Below are 19748 nucleotides of genomic sequence, written 5' to 3' on the forward strand. Positions count from 1 at the left end.
AGCGGAAAGAAATCAATTAGCAAGCATATCGTCCATCTTGCTCCCAAATGTGATCTTAAAATAAAGAAATCATTCAATTGAATAAATCCCTTGAAGGCACATTTACCCATCACCCCCCAGCTGGCCTCAGGCACGGGTCTGACTGCCATATTGCCGACCACCAGCAACAGATGCGTCACTCCCAATGGCAGACCCATTTAATAAACCTTGGTATGGTCCAGTCTTCAGAGAACGATAGCAGGTACCACTCGACCTATGCGTGAGAGTACCTCGCTCTTAACCCGTTGCGTGCTCGTGACGGAACCGTTCCATCACGAGCCTTGGGTGGGCTGTGCTGGTGACGGAACGGTTCCGTCACAGCCCGCGGCGCGAATTCCGCGCCTGCGCTGAGCGTTCTATTAGGTGGGCGGGGCCGTGACGAACCGTTCCGTCACAAGCACAGCCCACCCGAGGCTCGTGACAGAGCGGTTCCGTCACGAGTACGGGAGCGCCGCACGGCCCCCCCTCCCCCTTAGCGCTGCGGCAGAATAGCCTCCGCAGCTAAGGGGTTAAAGAGGTACAGCTCCCAGGAGCGGTACTGTCACAAATAGTGGTTAGCCAGAGGTTTGTCGGACGGTGAACGTCTGGATTTGAAAGTCTTTTTCTTTATATGAGAGAGGGACAGATCTGCACAACATGTAGTGCTGTGAGGGGTGAGCACAACACGATCAGCATGTTTAGGATGGGTAAAGGGTGGCGGTGAACAGGCTGACTGGGTATGCAAACGTGGTGCCTCAAAGCAAAAGAAAATGCTACCTTTTACCTTGAACTGTTGCTGCTCTCATTTATGCACACACTGCACTTCCTGTTATGTTCTGATGTCACTTCCTCTTTCAGGGGTGGAGGATAGTTCTCAAAACAGAGTGCAACCCACAGTGTTGAAGTGTGGATCACTGGTTAGAGGAGGTAGACCCTGAAGCAGAGGTCAGACCCGGGACCAGGGTTCAATTCCCGACGCGGCAGGGTCTTGAGCCCAAAATATCCACGGACTCGATAATTCTCGTTTCGGTACCTACTCGAATCACGGGTTCACACTCTGCAGCTCTGGGCATCAGCTTGCTTAATCCCCACTACGGCCCCCCCGCGGCGGGATGCCTGGCTTTCACCTTGGGGATGCCCAGTACGGGTATCTCACAGGGAAAAGCCAGGACGGGTTTCCAAGGCAAGCGCCGAGATGCCTACGGGTAATCGAGCGCTATATAAGAACGCATAATAATAATAAATAATCAAGAAACTGCTCACAAAATGTTCAAATGAAGTATTTTTAGCATTCTTTTAATGGATCTCGAATTATCTTCAGCTTCACTACTTATTAAGTGAGGAGAAAGGAATTGTAAACGGTGGAATATCACTTTACCACTAGGTCTCCCCAAGCTGAAAACTGGTCTCATTTTTATGCAGCGCCTGACACTGGAGTTAAACCTTTTATAAAGTGTGCCAATTTTGCCAAATAATGAGAAAATTATTTCCCCACAATCACACCCTTATTTTTGTTGTAAATACGTTTTATAATCGCACCCTTTTTGTCAAGTTATAAATGTGAGATTTAAACCTACCTCTCTTATTTACAACCTCCACAATTCAGCCCCCATACTGTACTACCCCAATGTTTTTATACAACGAGATGTTTGTAAGGTGTCATGTGTCTCAAATACTTCAACGCTATGCATGTGCCTGAAAGCTTAACCATGTGGCAATTCACCAAAAACCGTGCTTTAAATGAAAATACAGAAGTGCAGGTACTCAGTATGTAGAGTACCTGTTATCTCGTGAGAAGTGCAGATACTCACTATGCAGAGTACCTGGTATCTCCTGAGAAGTTCAGGTACTCAGTATGGCGAGTACCTGTTATCTCCTGAGAAGCGCAGGTACTCAGTATGGCGAGTACCTGTTATCTCCTGAGAAGTGCAGATATTCACTATGCAGAGTACCTGTTATCTCCTGAGAAGTGCAGGTACTCAGTATGGCGAGTACCTGTTATCTCCTGAGAAGTGCAGGTAACTCAGTATGGCGAGTACCTGTTATCTCCTGAGAAGTGCAGGTACTCAGTATGCAGAGTATCTGTTATCTCTTGAGAAGTGCAGGTACTCAGTATGGCGAATACCTGTTATCTCCTGAGAAGTGCAGGTACTCAGTATGGAGTACCTGTTATCTCCTGAGAAGTGCAGATATTCACTATGCATAGTACCCGTTATCTCCCGAGAAGTGCAGGTACTCAGTATGGAGTACCTGTTATCTCCCAAGAAGTGCAGGTACTCAGTATGGCGAATACCTGTTATCTCCTGAGAAGTGCAGGTACTCAGCATGGAGTACCTGTTATCTCCTGAGAAGTGCAGGTACTCAGTATGGAGTACCTGTTATCTCTTGAGAAGTGCAGGTACTCAGTATGGAGTACCTGTTATCTCCTGAGAAGTGCAGGTACTCAGTATGTAGAGTACCTGTTATCTACTGAGAAGTGCAGGTGCTCAGTACGTAGAGTACCAGGTTGCTCCCGAGAAGTACCAGCACTCTTCCATTAAATGTATTGACACTGTGCTGAGAAGTGCAGTACTCAGTATGTATTGTACCTGTTTACTCATAAGTGCTGATACTCTCCACATTGTATGTATTCCAGCAGATCTGACAATTGCAGGTCCTCTCCCTTTCAAATAAAAGTGCGGGTGCTCAGTACCGGAGAGCACCTACCCATTTAAAGCACTGGCTACAAATAAATTTAACCTTTCGACAGGAGTCAATTGTGTAGTCAGGTTGCCATGAAATATTCTATACTTGTCTAATTTTACTGAAAAAAGCCTACACAGAGACCAAAATAATTAATTTTTGGTAGCATTTTGTCTCATCTTTACTGAAAAAAGCCTACACAGAGACCAAAATAATTAATTTGTGTTCGCATTTTGTCTCATCTTAAGCAGCAAATGGTGGGTTCGTACCTTTGGAGGCTTGAAGGGGTATTCTGGCGTGAAGGCGATGTCGAGGAAAAAGACCCCTCCTTCGTAGACGGAGCCGGGGGGGCCGAGGATGGTCGACCGCCACTCGTAGATGTTGTCGCCTTTGGGACCCGCGCTGTAAAGAAAATACAATACATTACTGAGGGTTTCATAAACCATCACAGGTTCACGCACATGGACCTCAATTCATCAAAGCGCCAGGAGCAGCGAGACTGAGTCATACAGACTTTGACCCTCCCCCCATGACATCATAATGTTGACCCTGTGCCCCGTGCTGGGCCTCTCAGATGCCTCATATCCACAGCTGAGGGGCCAGGGAAAGGAAGGGAGTGAAAAACGAGAGGACGGGGCACTTAGAGCACTGTTGTGGTTTGCTGCTGTCACTGAGACTGGGGTAGCAAGGGCAGTGCCAGGGGCTCCGAGGGGAAACGAGGTGTAGGGCTGGGCCTGGCATGGGCGAGCTGGGCCCACGCCCAGGGCGCCAATATTCCGAGGGGCGCAGCAGGGAGCTGCCTGGCTTAATGTCATTCAAACAGCAGCTGTCATTCAAACAGCAGCTGTCATTCAAACAGCAGCTGTCATTCAAACAGCAGCTCGTGCATCCCCGCTGATCTCAATGGGCCCCGTTGAAGACCTTGTAATCAGCCCTTAATGCACCTCAGCGTAATTGTTAGCACCCCATCAACCCCCCACCCTCCTTCCCTCACACCTCCTGCTGTTACACCACAGCTACTCCCCCTCCCCCCTCCACAACATACATCAACTGTTCTTTCCGGTTTAGGGCCGGCCCCGGTGTAGGGTATGGTACGCCTCTGCCCGGTAATTATTAGGCCTGAGCGGTAAATTCCGTTCCACTCGCGGAATTTGGGTAATTTTGCGTTCCGCGGAATTGCCCAAAATTCCACGGCTTCGTGGAATTTTTTGCTTGTTCGCACTTTCAAAATGCATGTACGCAAGATATTTCTCCCCGAGCACGCAAACAGCGTTTGCGAACCAGAAAAAATCATCGTGAACGGTCGGAACAAGCAATTCTGCGTGTTCACAGAACTTTTGCGTGCTCGCGGAGATTTTTTACTGTTTTGCGGAGCTTTGAGTAGCGCAACTACACAAATTCCGCCCACCCCTAGTAATTATACACTCCTGGGGCTTTTTGTGTGAAAAGTTAACTGCATCACCAGTCACAAAAACAAACCATGGAGCTTCCCCATCATGCAACCGTCGATTACTTTAATTATATTAATGGAAGTTAACACCAAGGCTACTGAAAGTAGGCAGCGTTGAGTCTGCGGCGTTTTCTGCAAAATTATTGACGCATTTGCCACATAATCTACCACCTGCTGCGTAATCTGCATTCTTTACAGAAAAAAATGTTTCTAGCTCAAACTGATCAAAAGTTGCTAAAACATGGCGGCGACACGTTCCCGCACAGTGGAAAGCCCTTCACAAGGTTGACTGGTTATCTTTTAGTGACTTAATGCTGTATTTGGGTATTAACCCCTCCCATGCTCGTGACGGAACCGTTGCATCACGAGCCTCGGGTGGGCTGTGCTGGTGACGGAACGGTTCCGTCACGGCCCGCTCGCCGCGAATTCCGCGCCTGCGCTGAAGGTTCTATTAAGCGGGCGGGGCTGTGACGGAACCGTTCCGTCACGAGCACGGGACCGCCGCACGGGACCGCCACACGGCCCCGCCTCCCCCTTAGCGCTGCGGCGGAATAGCCGCCACAGCGAAGGGGTTAAACTGGTACTGCAAAGGGAAATATATTCCCAGAGCGAGTTACCATGTGTGAAAATAACAACCTAATGAAGTAATACTATCTCAAAATGGGCCTTGTTAGACCGGGTCGTTTTCTTTTTTCGTTGCAGTTTTATTTAATTAACTTGCCGCATAATTTGGCCCTCCTCAGCTGTATAATTTCAGTGCACCCCTGGGTATCACACTACGCCACAACCGCCACACCAAGAGAGACGCGCGTCATCTAAAGTTCATATCCACTTTTTTCTCAGTAGCGCAGGTATGAATCTGGTTATTAATCACTTTCCATTTCAGTCCAAACGGGAGCTCGAGCGCTGTGAAATGCTGCAATCTGACCACCATGACAACATCTGGTGGAGTGGGAAAGCCGAGATTAGATCTTGAGTCTTGCATTTCCGCAGCCCACAGCAATCAATACATCTCTCAGGAACAAGCAGTGCTCTGTGAGCCAGCATAGAAAGCACACAGCCCTGCAGCCAAATCTACTCTGAGAGTCAGCAGAGGTCAGCAGTAATATGCTCAGCTATCTTCCGCATGAGGCAGCTCGGTTGGTTGTACACCTGCTTCAAAAATCTGTGTGTATCTTCAGTAAACCTGGGCGTAGTTCGCGAAGTAGCGCTACGTGTAGCTACGCGAAGTGCACTTTGCACTATGCGAACTAACTGCGTAGTGTGCTGTTCGAGATGATTGCACAGTGCCGGATGCTTGTCCGCACTGTGCAATCATCGAAAACGGCATCTTGCGTGCGAGCTGTCTTTAACTGCCCCTCGAGTAGGATTTTTACTCGAGCGGCAGCTTTCTCAACGCAGACGGGTAGTTTCTCATTGCGAGCGGTCGCGAGCATACGCGACCACTCGCAATGAGAAACCTGACCTCCCCGCGTTGAGAATCTCGCCAGGAGGTTTATTTTCCACGCTCACGATCGGCAACTTGATGTTGCTGATCGCGAACGGGGGCAAAGTCTCGCCGGGATGTCATTTTGCTTGCTCGCGGTTGACGTTGAGGACCGCGAGCAAGCAAAAAATGCACTACGCTATGTGTGTTTGCACTGTGCTACGTGCAATTCGCGTAGTGCGAAGTAGCGCAAACTACGCGAGCGTAGCATAGTGCTTTGCCCAGGGTTAATCATCAGGTCACCGGCTTGAAGAACCAGCTCAGAGTTTCATCTTTGGGAAAAAGAAGCCCAACTGAGTGGACTAAAACTGGTCATTCTTGAAGAGCCACGCCTATTTTGGCCACTTGCAGAACACCTGGGTCAGAGGAAGTCAGGGTCCCCCTCCTTCTGGAGGTCACACTCCTGCAGAACCGGTCAACAGACATCCAGGGGCCCCTCCACAGTGCCCCTCAGCAGATCCATCCTTCTACTGCCTGCCAGAGTGTGCGTGTGGAAGGGGGAGGGAAGGCAGCATGGACGCCACTGACCCTGGAGACACAAGTCTTAATCCCTGGGGCGCCAACTGAGATCAGAGGTCCTTGTGTCCATCTCTGCAGTAGGGGTCAGCGGTCTCTTTCAGCATGCATTGCTCTGGTGTTGCTTCTCCCAGGTCCTGACTGTTCTTAAACGTCTCTCCCTTGTGCAGGAGTTTTTAGTGGGATGTAAAGTTCTAGAATCGGAGGCATCTCTGTCCCACTCCAACGTGACCAATCACTCCACTATGGTCTCAAGCCTTCTGTACAGCATTTTGAAAATGTCCAAGATGGCGCCTTAGGCGGTCTTATCCGAGAGCCTAAGCCCCGCCCTAACTGCCATAACGGTCTAGTTCCTTCCCTCCAAAACCTCATGGGGTAGCCCCTCGTGTGCCTGGCTCAGTGGTCTGGCTACTCCCGCAGCATTCCAATCCTGGAACTACCACTTCTGCCTACTTCCAGTCCCCTTCCCGATTTGCAAAAAGTGCCAAAGCAGAGCCTTGCTAGAATTCAAACTCTCAAATGAGTCCCAACATAATCAAGGAGGCTATTATCAGAGGTCTGATATAATGAGAAAGCTGCAATAATTGTCACCTCATGGCCTGGCAACAAAAGGGAAAAGTGGATTTTTTTGTTGCAGGACGTGATGATTTCTGGTGCATCCTGTCCCTTGGACAAGTAGATATTCTGTAAAATTCCACACCCTGATGACAGGAAGTAAAGACAGACATCTTAGAGTAACAGAAGTGGTCAGATGTAGCACTCCTCCATGTCCTGTCTGTCAGCCTACGCTGTTATAAAAAGAGGGATGGTCGATTACAAAACAGTTAAACAAAACATTACTTAAACAAAAAGGTACACCCACCAAGTACGTGTCATTTAGATTGCATTTAATCCAACTATTCGCAATGATTTGCTGCAGTTACACATATACTATATTTCATATTCATACAATACATGGTAAATTGTGTATAATTCTTCAATTAGTGCTCGGTGATTGTCAGATAAGAAAGGGATTTTAAAGGAGGGTGGGGTGTGATTGGAAAAGAATGAGGGACAAAGTAGCGTTGTTTAAGTACGCAAACAAAAATCGTGGACGACGGTAATGGGGCCGGTCTGTCCGTGGGTGAGGCAAGCGTCCTACATCCAACGGGCGGTGAAGTTCAAAGTGTAGCTGAGTTACACCACCTGCGTGACTGCTGACGATTGATTCACAGTCAGCAGTCACGCAGGTGGTGTAACTCAGCTACACTTTGAACTTCACCGCCCGTTGGATGTAGGACGCTTGCCTCACCCACGGACAGACCGGCCCCATTACCGTCGTCCACGATTTTTGTTTGAGACCTATTGCTCTGCAAAGAACGGGCGTACTTAAACAACGCTACTGGCGCGAGTCCCAACTCAGAAAGGATACTACTCGTACGCCAGGACATGTGCTCTATGTCACTGTTTTTAATTGTCCTGAGGAAGACCCCAAACTGAGGACCCACCCGCCCTTAACTTGGGGGTCGAAACGTCGACAACATTATCTACACATACACGCCCTACCGAATTTGCTAAACTCAGCTGATGTGTATAGTGTATTTCTTGGGAACAACTGTGATCTGTAACATGACTGGAAATGTTCTGTGAATAGAACAGAATTGTTTATAGGACACAATTCCTTTTCTTTGTCCCTCATTCTTTTCCAATCACACCCCACCCTCCTTTAAAATCCCTTTCTTATCTGACAATCACCGAGCACTAATTAAAGAATTATACACAATTTACCATGTATTGTATGAATATGAAATATAGTATATGTGTAACTGCAGCAAATCATTGCGAATAGTTGGATTAAATGCAATCTAAATGACACGTACTTGGTGGGTGTACCTTTTTGTTTAAGTAATGTTTTGTTTAACTGTTTTGTAATCGACCATCCCTCTTTTTATAACATTGTACTGACCCAGGTCGATGAGGTAAGGGTTTACCCCATTATTACCTACCACTGTCAGCCTACGCTGAGCACGTGATTCAAACAGAGCAGTGCCTGAAGGCTGTGTGTCTGTAAGCAGGTGACACTAATAGTGCAAACTGTCTGGGTCACATGGCACACAATACAAACAGTGCAGTGTTCACAGCCTGTGTGTGCCCTCTGAAAGCACAACTCACACCCTCGTAAGCAGAGGCTGCAGAAAACAGGGAAATGTGAGGTGGACTGGTTTGGCAGGTTTAAAAATTAACATCTGATGATTTAAAGAGTCTCACAGGAAGAACTAACTCTCTGTGCTCCCTGGGAAGTTGAGGAGTGTAGTGGGGCTCATAGGGCGCCAAACCTTCTTTAACCCCTTGATTGCGGGAAGTAGTGTAGGCTTGTAGGTTTCTTCGCTACTATACCAGCATTTCGCTTTGTTTAGGGGGTACTGCGGTGCTCAGAGTGATGGTGTGTGGAAAGGTGTTTGTTACCTGAGACAGGGAGGCGCCACGTGTCTCGGGCAGGCACTTTGTTTACGAATCCGAAGCCAGCACAGCCCTTTATTTCAACATATGAAGCACTATACAGATAGTGCAGTGTTTACAGTCTGTCCGTGTTCGGATACTGGACACACAATACAAATAGTGCAGAATGTTCACACTTTGGCTGGTCAGATACAGTGCACAGTTTTTTTTTATGCTAACCTCGTCTAGGTGCATACATATAGTGTAGCTCTTCGAGGCGACCTTCGCCTAGAGTTGTGGTAAGTACATGATGAAAGGTGCAGAGATTACTAAGCACGTTGGTGTTCTGTTTACAGGTGTAGTACTTACAGGGCCGGTATCTGACTGAAGCAAGCATGATGCAAACCTTACAGTCTGTCACCGTGCCCAGCTACATTAATCACGCGACACAGATACTGTGCACCATTTACAGATGGGGTTGTGGCTGAGATATCATGATAAAAAGATTACAATATTTACAGTCTTCCTCTGTGTCAAGCTCTACTACGCACATGATACAAACACAGTGTTTACAATCTGCCTCTGTACCCGGCTGTATTAAGCACATGATACAAACAACACCGTGTTTCCAGTCTGCCCTGCACCTGGCTGTACTAAGCATGTGATAATAACAACATTGTGTTTACAGTCTGCCCTGTACACGGCTGTACTAAACACATGATACAAACAACACCGTGTTTATAGTCTGCCTCTGTACCCGGCTGTACTAAGCACATGATACAAACAACACCGTGTTTATAGTCTGCCTCTGTACCCGGCTGTACTAAGCACATGATACAAACAACACCGTGTTTACAGTCTGCCTCTGTACCCGGCTGTGCTAAGCATGTGATATAAACAACACCGTGTTTACAGTCTGCCTCTGCACCCAGCTGTACTAAGCATGTGATATAAACAACATTGTGTTTACCCTCTGCCCTGCACCCAGTTGTACTAAGCATGTGATGCAAATACAGTGTTTACAGTCTGCTTCTGTATCCGGCTGTACTAAGCACATGATACAAACACAGTGTTTACAGTCTGCCCTGCACACAGCTGTACTAAGCATGTGATACAAACACATTGTTTCCAGTTTGCCTCTGTACCCGGCTGTATTAAGCATATGATACAAACAACACTGTGTTTACAGTCTGCCCTGCACCCAGCTGTACTAAGCATGTGATATAAACAACACCGTGTTTACAGTCTGCCCTGTACCCGGCTGTACTAAGCACATGATACAAACAACACCGTGTTTACAGTCTGCCCTGTACCAGGCTTTACTATGCACATGATACAAAAACAAAGTTTACAATCTGCCCTGCACCCAGCCGTATTAAGCATGAGATATAAACAACACCGTGTTCACAGTCTGCCCTGCACTCAGCTGTATTAAGCATGTGATACAAACACAGTGTTTACAGTCTGCCTCTGTACCCAGCTGCACTAAGCATGTGATATAAACAACACCGTGTTTACAGTCTGCCTCTGTACCCGGCTGTATTAAGCACATGATACAAACAACACCGTGTTTCCAGTCTGCCCTGCACCTGGCTGTACTAAGCATGTGATAATAACATTGTGTTTACAGTCTGCCCGGTACACGGCTGTACTAAACACATGATACAAACAACACCGTGTTTATAGTCTGCCTCTGTACCTGGCTGTACTAAGCACATGATACAAACAACACCGTGTTTACAGTCTGCCTCTGTACCCGGCTGTGCTAAGCATGTGATATAAACAACACCGTGTTTACAGTCTGCCTCTGCACCCAGCTGTACTAAGCATGTGATATAAACAACACTGTGTTTACCGTCTGCCCTGCACCAAGTTGTACTAAGCATGCGATACAAATACAGTGTTTACAGTCTGCTTCTGTATCCGGCTGTACTAAGCACATGATACAAACACAGTGTTTACAGTCTGCCCTGCACACAGCTGTACTAAGCATGTGACACACATTGTTTACAGTTTGCCTCTGCACCCAGCTGTACTAAGCATGTGATACAAACACAGTGTTAACAGTCTGCCTCTGTACCCAGCTGCACTAAGCATGTGATATAAACAACACCCGTGTTTACAGTCTGCCTCTGTACCCAGCTGTACTGAACACATGATACAAACAACGCAGTGTTCACAGTCTGCCTCTGTACCCGGCTGTACTAAGCACATGATACAAACAACACAGTGTTTACAGTCTGCCCTGCACCCAGCTGTACTAAGCATGTGATACAAACACAGTGTATACAGTTTGCCTCTGCACCCAGCTGTACTAAGCATGTGATACAAACACAGTGTTTACAGTCTGCCTCTGTACCCGGCTGTACTAAGGACATGCGCTGTTTCCAGTCTGCTCGTGTCCACCTACCCTAGGCGCACGATACAAGCACTGCACTATCAGAGGCTCGGTACTTGCAGGGACAAGCATGCTACAAACAATGCCAGGTCAGAACCAATCAAACAAGTGATTATACAATATTTAAACTCCGCCTCTCTGCCCAGCGACACTCAGCACTGTGACAGTCTGTATGCGCCGCCCACCCTGGGCACAGGTGATTCCTGCACACAAGGAGTGGGAGGCCGCCCTCGAGTGATTGTGAGTGCACAAGCGTGGCTCTGACCAGCAGCACAATGGGGTGGAGGTGGAAGTCTAGGGTGAGGCTGTTCCTGCGTTGAGAAGCCTCCGACCTCAGCTACTCCCACATTCGTTTCTGGTGACCCTCAGGTGGCCTGGGCAGAGTAGGATTGGTGCTGCTAGAGGGGCGTCTCAGGGCACGAGATTTCTCAGATGCCTCAAGGCACATTAATGTGAACATAAACTCTCGAAGGGGGCTAAGGAATTCACAGCCAGCCAGTGAGGGCTTTCAGTGGGTCTGGCTGGCCGCTGCTTTCCTCCCTCCACAAGACCTGACCAGCAAAGCTCTAAGTTTTCTGGAGGTTTGGTATTTGGGGTGGGGGCAGCCCTGGGTGGAGGGCACTGCCACAGCCCAGGGGAATTTATATATTTATTTATTTAAGTTTTGTATAGCGCTAGCTGGACCCGAGGGTATCAGAGCGCTTCACAGCAAATACAAATAAGCATCAAAAAGACAGTGAGGACGGTAAACAGGGCATGTGACTATGGGAGGGCTGTCAGGGAGGAGATGGGAAGGGCAGAAGCAGCGCAGTGTTCACAGTCTGACTACACAAATCACATGGCACAGAGTGCAGTGTGCACAGTCTGGCTACACAAAGAACTTGACACAGAGTGCACAGTCTGCTGTATTTGTATCATGTTCGCCCTGTAGTCAGACTGTGACCACTGCACTCTTTGTTAAGTTTGTAATGTAACCAAGCTCTGCAAACTGGCTACAGGACAAACGTGAGACAAATTCCAGCAGAGTGTGAACACTGCACTCAGTGCCATGTTCGTCCTGTAGCCAGACTGTGCACCTTCTGTTTTTCTATCACGTTTGTCCTGTTGCCTGTGTTACATTCATCCTGTAGCAAGTGTGCACAGTCTGGCTATACAAAGAACATGGCAGAGTGCAGTGTGCACAGTCTGGCTACACAAAAAAACATGGCAGAGTGCAGTGTGCACAGTCTGGCTACACAAAAAACATGGCAGAGTGCAGTGTGCACAGACTGGCTGCACAAAGAACATGGCAGAGTGCAGTGTGCACAGTCTGGCTACACAAAAAACATGGCAGACTGCAGTGTGCACAGACTGGCTACACAAAGAACATGGCAGAGTGCAGTGTGCACAGTCTGGCTACACAAAGAACATGGCAGAGTGCAGTGTGCGCAGTCTGGCTACACAAAGAACATGGCACAGAGCGCAGTGTGCACAGTCTGGCTACACAAAGAACATGGCACAGAGTGCAGTGTGCACAGTCTGGCTACACAAAAAACATGGCACAGAGCGCAGTGTGCACAGTCTGGCTACACAAAGAACATGATACAGAGTGCAGTGTGCACAGTCTGGCTACACAAAGAACATGATACAGAGTGCAGTGTGCACAGTCTGGCTACACAAAAAACATGGCACAGAGCGCAGTGTGCACAGTCTGGCTACACAAAGAACATGATACAGAGCGCAGTGTGCACAGTCTGGCTACACAAAGAACATGATACAGAGTGCAGTGTGCACAGTCTGGCTACACAAAGAACATGATACAGAGTGCAGGGTGCACAGTCTGGCTATACAAAGAACATGGCACAGAGTGCAGTGTGCACAGTCTGGCTACACAAAGAACATGATACAGAGTGCAGTGTGCACGGTCTGGCTACACAAAGAACATGGCACAGAGTGCAGTGTGCACAGTCTGGCTACACAAAGAACATGGCACAGAGTGCAGTGTGCCAGTCTGGCTACACAAAGAACATGGCACAGAGTGCAGTTTGCTCCGTCTGGCTACACAAAGAACATGGCACAGAGTGCAGTGTGCACAGTCTGGCTACACAAAGAACATGGCACAGAGTGCAGTGTGCACAGTCTGGCTACAGGGCGAACGTGGCACAAACACAGCAGTGTGCAGAGTCTGGCTACACAAAGAACTTGATACAAAGAGGGCAGATCTCACAGCCTGGGTGTCTGACTGAATCAAGCACGATTCAAGTGGTGCACTGTTTTGCACTCTTGCTACACGGCAAGCATCGTGCGGATAGTGTAGACGGCTGCGCCGGCTGAGCAAATCAAATAATGCAAATAGTGCAGTATGTATGGTCTGCCTAGGCCCAGCAGCACTAGACACACATTAATGATAGAAAATAATGCAGTATTTACAGACTGGGTGTCTGACCAATCCGAGCGCGAGGCAGATAGTGCTGTCTACAATCTGGCCAGGAGCTCGGCCTGAAGCATGAGATGTAAATAGTGCAGTATTGTAGGAAGTGAAATCCTTGCATCAAATAAAAAGAATGATCCAAATATTGTAGAGTAGATGAAAGATTTATTCCATACAGAAGACCCACGACTGAACACATCTGGAACTGCCACTGGACTGAAAGATGCATCTTAACAATTCTAGAATATAGAATACATAGAAACAGAGCAACATGCCTACCTTAAAGGAGTACACTCTCTACACCCCCCCCTTCCTATAATATATTACACCAAAAAAAAAAAAAATATATATATATATATATATACACATTTGGACGGCGCTCTAATTAGTGTTAATTAAAACGAAAAGAACACTAATGTCGGAGCGATTTTGGTGGTTAGACTCTAGTTGGCAAATGAAATAAAATAAAGCTAACGTCGGAGTCAAGACCAGTATCGGACTGATAATATTAACCCGTTCAGCGCGGCGCGAATTTTCGCGCTGTGCTGAACGTTCTGAAAAACGGGTGTGGTCGTGACGGAACGGTTCCGTCATGAGCACAGCTCAACCGACGCTCATGACGGAACCGTTCCGTCATGAGCATGGAAGGGGTTAAAATGAAACAGTACCTTAGAAGAGCGAGTAAATAGTTCAAATCAGTGTCCATGAAGCCTTTTTCATAAAGTTGAAATAATGTCCATCCAAAGTCGGTGGGTCTTTAAAACGTCACCAATAAATGTAGGAAGTGAAATCCTTGCATCAAATAAAAAGAATGAACCAAATATTGTAGAGTAGATGTAAGATGTATTCCATACAGAAGACCCACGACTGAACACATCTGGAACTGCCACTGGACTGAAAGATGCATCTTAACAATTCTAGAATATAGAATACATAGAAACAGAGCAACATGCCTACCTTAACCCCTTCACTGCAGCGGCTATTCCGCCGCAGTGCTAAGGGGGCGGGGCGCCCGCGCAGCCGGCGGGGCCTTGACGGAACCGCTCCGTCACCAGCCGCGGTTGCGCTGTGCTCATGACGGAGCGGTTCCGTCACAGCCCCGCCCGCTCAATGGAACGCTCAGCGCAGGTGCGGAATCCGCGCCGCGCAGGCGTGCTGAGCGGGCCGTGACGGAACCGCTCCGTCATCAGCACAGCGCGACCGCAGCTGATGACGAAGTGGTTCCGTCACCAGCAGGGGAGGGGTTAAAGGAGTACACTCTCTACAAGTATGTACAGTCTTCCAAAGCCCAGCAGCACTAAACACATCAATAATATAAAAGAATGCAGTATTTACCTGCTGGGTGTCTGACCTATCAGAGCGCGAGTAGCGCTGTCTAGCGGGTACTCGGGCTGTCGCATGGGATATAACTAGCGTTCCAAGGGCTGATAAGAAGGCTCCAGAGGAATGCTGCACGTCAGATATCCTTGCTAAACGTTAACAAACACGCTTGTCATGCCTCACTTGGGCTGCACGTCTCACCACAGCGGACTGATCAGCCACAGAGACCACGGCCAGCATTGCCTAAAGAAAGCCAGCTCCAGACGCGTCGGAAAGGTTTGTTTTCGTGTTAAAGCCACAAACTGATTTTGTTGTGCACCAGCCAGAGGAACAGTTGTGTTCATATGTGAGCGACTGAAAAACCCCACCGTGGCCCCGCCCACTCCAGCCACTGACTAACCAATGTGAGCGATGGAATTCTGCCCTTTCACTAGGAGCACATCCGCATGCAAAATGTAGTTCCCTTCTTAGTCAGGGTGGTGATACGAAGACAAAATCATTTCTGCCTTTAGCCAATGTCTTTTTCAAACCGGCAGCTCCTCCAAAATAAATTATTAGAAAGAAAAATCATGACAAAACAAGCACTGACAAAACCAAAAAGCTTGCAGCTAGCACCAAAGATACTAGCTTTGCCTATGCTGGTTGTTAATGATAGTGAGTGTGTGTGTGTAAGGTGGCTCTAATGAACATTTTTATTTTGCCTGTGTGTGGAAAACCCTTCCTTCCACAGCTCCTGCTTATTGGCTGCACAATGTGCCCAAGCTTAAGTCTAATGGAGGGGTGAGCAAAGTTGTGAAACTTGGCCACCCCACACCCAACTGCATGAAGTTTGAAAAAACTGCGAAGTGTGAGCTTCACACAGTATGCAAAGTCTTAAAAGTGAAAACGTAGGTCAATAAAATAAAAGTATGTTTTCGCAAGAGGAAGAAACAAACCCCATCTAAATTCTCCCGTAAAAACATTTTAGCAGCAATACTTTACCCCTGCGCGAAGCAGGAATTGAGCGGACAAACTTTGTTATGTTCTAAAGGTGCTTACGTCGTGGTGAAACTCTTAATTTTGCACACTCCTAGCCTTTCAGGATGTGTGAGAAAACAATTTCCGAGGTGGATTATTGCCCCAGTGCCATCTACTCGCCAGAAAAGCGCTTTAACACCCATCAGGGGTAACAAGTGCTATATGAATGCAAATCTTTCCTCCCCTTTTATCCCTCCGCTATCCTTCTCACTCCAAGTAACTGACTAATATCCACCACTGAAATCACTTCATATTTCACCATATTAATTCACCGCTTATCATTTATGGGCTTCCTGAATAGCGAGCGCCAACGTAACAAGCGCTATATAAATACAAACCTTTGTCCTCCTCTATCCTTCTGCTATCATTCCAAATCCAAGTAACTGACTAACCTATCCACCACTTAAAATGTACTTGCATGTTTCACTATACTAATTCAACACTGATCCTCTATGGGTCCTGGAGTAGCGTGCTGCTCTCCGAAAAAGCGGTTCAACGCCTCCGTCTGGGGTAGTAAGCGCTATATAAATGCAATTACAATACAATCTGGAGCAGGAGACACTTCGAAAGTGACAACGGCGGCCACAGCTCAAGCTGTTTTCATTCAGAAGTGACATCCCTTTTATGAAAACACTAATTTTAAAAATGCACTTAACCACTTCCACTACACAGGGCACAGCGGATGACCAGAGAAAACAAGTGATGAAATGTTAGGACACAATCGATTTTGAGTCATGTCCTGCGGTGTCGAGGTGTTTCAATCAAATAAGAGGAAAAGAAAAAATAACCTCAAAGTGTAAAAAAACAAAAAACAACCCCAGGTCGTGATATATTTCACAGCTGCCGAATGATGTCACATTATATCAAATTATTTCAAGGCTAAGACTAGTAGTATTTACGAGCTTCAAGTGCAGTGCCCTGGCTTCAGATTGTATTCTAAGCGCCAAACACAGAATCAGGAGGATTTATTTTGTCTCTTCCGTTACATTTTCTGAATTTTCTACTGCACGTGAATTTTGCCAGATCCCGCCAATGCCTGGGAGTTCCACCCAGGTGAAGAATGGGACTAGAAAGCCACTGGGTTTGCTGTGAAACACATTCCGGTACAAAAGGGGTGGTGATGGACGGAGCATCTGAACCAATCAAACACTCACACCCAGTCAAAAGATCTGGGTTTGATCCATCACCGTTCTTTATCCCACTCTGCCACCCCAGTTCAGACATGGCCATATGCAAATCAGTCTGACCCTGTGCCTCATGGGAACAGTCCAGCCCGAACTGCCAAGCCATGCCTTCCCTGGACCGTCCATCACCACCCCCTTTTGTACCAATTTTGGCCGCCATAAGTGTGGCAGGGTATGCTCAGACGTGAGTCCCTTGCTCACTTTGCCACTGGATTAAAGCAAGCCTGGCTGATGACGGCTGCAAGGCCAGAAACCGGTCCTAGGATGTTTGTTTCCGGTCCAGGGAAGACATGGATTGGCAGTTCGGGCTGGACTGTTCCCATGAGGCACAGGGTCAGACTGATTTGCATATAGCCATGTCTGAACTGGGGTGGCAGAGTGGGCTAAAGAACGGTGATGGATTAAACCCAGATCTTTTGACTGGGTGTGAGTGTTTGATTGGTTCAGATGCTCCGTCCATCACCACCCCCTTTTGTACCGCTTTTGGCCGCCATAAGTGTGGCAGGGTATGCTCAGACGTGAGTCCCTTGCCCACTTTGCCAATGGATTCAAGCAAGCCGGGCTGAAGACGGCTGGAATGCCAGAAACCGGTCCTCGGAAGCTTGTTTCCGGTCCAGGGAAGACATGGCTTGGCAGTTCGGGCTGGACTGTTCCCATGAGGCACAGGGTCAGATTGATTTGCATATAGCCATGTCTGAACTGGGGTGGCAGAGTGGGCTAAAGAACGGTGATGGATTAAACCCAGATCTTTTGACTGGGTGTGAGTGTTTGATTGATTCAGATGCTCCGTCCATCACCACCCCCTTTTGTACCATAATTGCAGATGTGGCTGTTTCACTAGTGTTGTTTTTAAATAACAGGTCTTCCAGGTGTGCCCACGCATGTTGTTATTATCTGTGAAGAAGTGGAGTAGCGTTGGGTAGATCGGAGTGGGGAAGTGGCGTATATTGGAGTGGGGTAGATTAGAGTGGTGTAGATTGCAGTGGAGTGAGGTAGATTGGAGTGGGGTAGATTGGGGTGGAGTGGGGTCGATCGGAGTGGTAGAATGTAGTGGGGTAGATTGGGGTGGAGTGGGGTCGATCGGAGTGATAGATTGGAGTGGGGTAGATTGGGGTGGAGTGGGGTCGATCAGAGTGGTAGATTGGAGTGGGGTCGATCAGAGTGGTAGAATGGAGTGGGGTAGATTGGGGTGGAGTGGGGTCGATCGGAGTGATAGATTGGAGTGGGGTAGATTGGGGTGGAGTGGGGTTGATCAAAGTGGTAGAATGGAGTGGGGTCATTCAGAGTGGTAGATTGAGTGGGGTAGATTGGGGTCATTCAGAGTGGTAGATTGGAGTGGGGTAGATTGGGGTCGATCGGAGTGGTAGATTGGAGTGGGGTCGATTGGGGTAGATTGGGGTCGATCGGAGTGGTAGATTGGAGTGGTGGAGATTGGTGTGGGGTGGGGTCGATCGGAGTGCTAGAATGGAGTGGTGGAGATTGGGGTGGATCAGAGTGGTAGAATGGGGTGGAGTGGGGTCGATCGGAGTGGTAGAATGGATTGGGGTGGAGTGGGGTCGATCAGAGTGGTAGAATGGAGTGGGGTAGATTGGTGTGGGGTGGGGTCGATCGGAGTGCTAGAATGGAGTGGTGGAGATTGGAGTCTCTAGACAGGTGTTTCTGGATTTCGTCCATCAGTACAGAGCAGTGAAACGCTAGCACTATCTGCACCAACTTTGGTGAAAAACTACAGTTAATTTTGAAGCAAGCGCCAATTGACCATTGCATTGTCCATGATGCAAAGGCGGACTGTGCTGGGATGCGAGGCAGTGTGCTTCCATCCCCCATTCTGTTTAAAAGGCTCCCTTGAGCAGCAATCTACGCGCTTTGGAGACGCACCTGCGTGCCTGTGAGTGGTGCTGAGAAGATTTTGGCAGCATTTCAGCAACCTCAGATGAAATTTGCTGCTATCAACTGGTTATGGATGAAATCCAGAAACACACGTGTCTAGACATATATAAGTACTATCTGCACCAACTTTGGTGAAAAACTACAGTTCATTTTGAAGTAAGCACTAATTATGTACTGCGTTTACCATAATGCAAAGGGGCGAACTGTGCTGGGATGTGAGGCATTGCGCTCCAAACCCCCTTATGGTATGCTAGTGCACTGCCATTGCAGACAACACATCTCCAATTGAAATGACCAATACATTTGTACAAAATTTTACTGATAAATGTATACAGCGCACAAACGATAATGGGTGGAAATGTCATCACCAAGTCTGTTGATTTGATCGTATTAAAATATTTGCTTGCGGCCCTACTGGCCTTTACACGAGTCCGTGGTCAACAAAAATAAATAAATGTGTTCTTCTGTAACGGAACTGGTGCTCATGTAAAGCGCTTTGATACCCGATGTCTCGGTCTAGTTCGCGCTATATAACTCAAACATTTTTTTTTTTTTTTTTTTAAACAGCCGCACTGACCTGTTTTCTCCATTCAGCACTAACATTGAGAAATAAGTGAAATAAACAGGCAAGTCTTTATTTAAAGGTTAATTGAAGTTACAGAAAGGAAGTAGCTAGGGTATCCTGCATACGCCTAACTTTAGAAACACCTTTATTTTCAGACATCCTGCAGTAAAATTATGAGAAGGCCTCCTCAAAATTTAAATAGTGTATTTATTTAACGTGCTTAACCGTTTCACCTTAGTATATCGCACTATATCATTGCAGTGCAGTGAGAAGTGTTTGGTTTTTTTAAGCTTTTTTTTTGGCTGCTGATGCAACAAGGTTTCGAGGGGTGGGGGCGTGGAGATTACCTGCAAGGAGAGAATGTGGAATTGGCATCAAGGGAAGCGCTAATCAC

General features: G+C 47.5%; 1 protein-coding gene across 2 annotated transcripts in view; it reads right to left on the reverse strand.

The window, feature by feature from the left end:
• The window catches only part of UBE2E1 (ubiquitin conjugating enzyme E2 E1), a 370046-nt gene that overhangs the window by 15992 nt on the left and 334306 nt on the right, over positions 1 to 19748 (reverse strand). For both annotated transcript variants that reach the window (XM_078663987.1, XM_078663986.1), the window contains exon 4: positions 2970 to 3102. In XM_078663987.1, the coding sequence (XP_078520113.1) occupies positions 2970 to 3102 (133 nt within the window). The remainder of the gene's footprint in view (positions 1 to 2969; positions 3103 to 19748) is intronic.

Source organism: Lissotriton helveticus, chromosome 10 (genome assembly GCF_964261635.1).
Source record: "Lissotriton helveticus chromosome 10, aLisHel1.1, whole genome shotgun sequence".
Taxonomy (NCBI): Eukaryota; Metazoa; Chordata; class Amphibia; order Caudata; family Salamandridae; genus Lissotriton; species Lissotriton helveticus.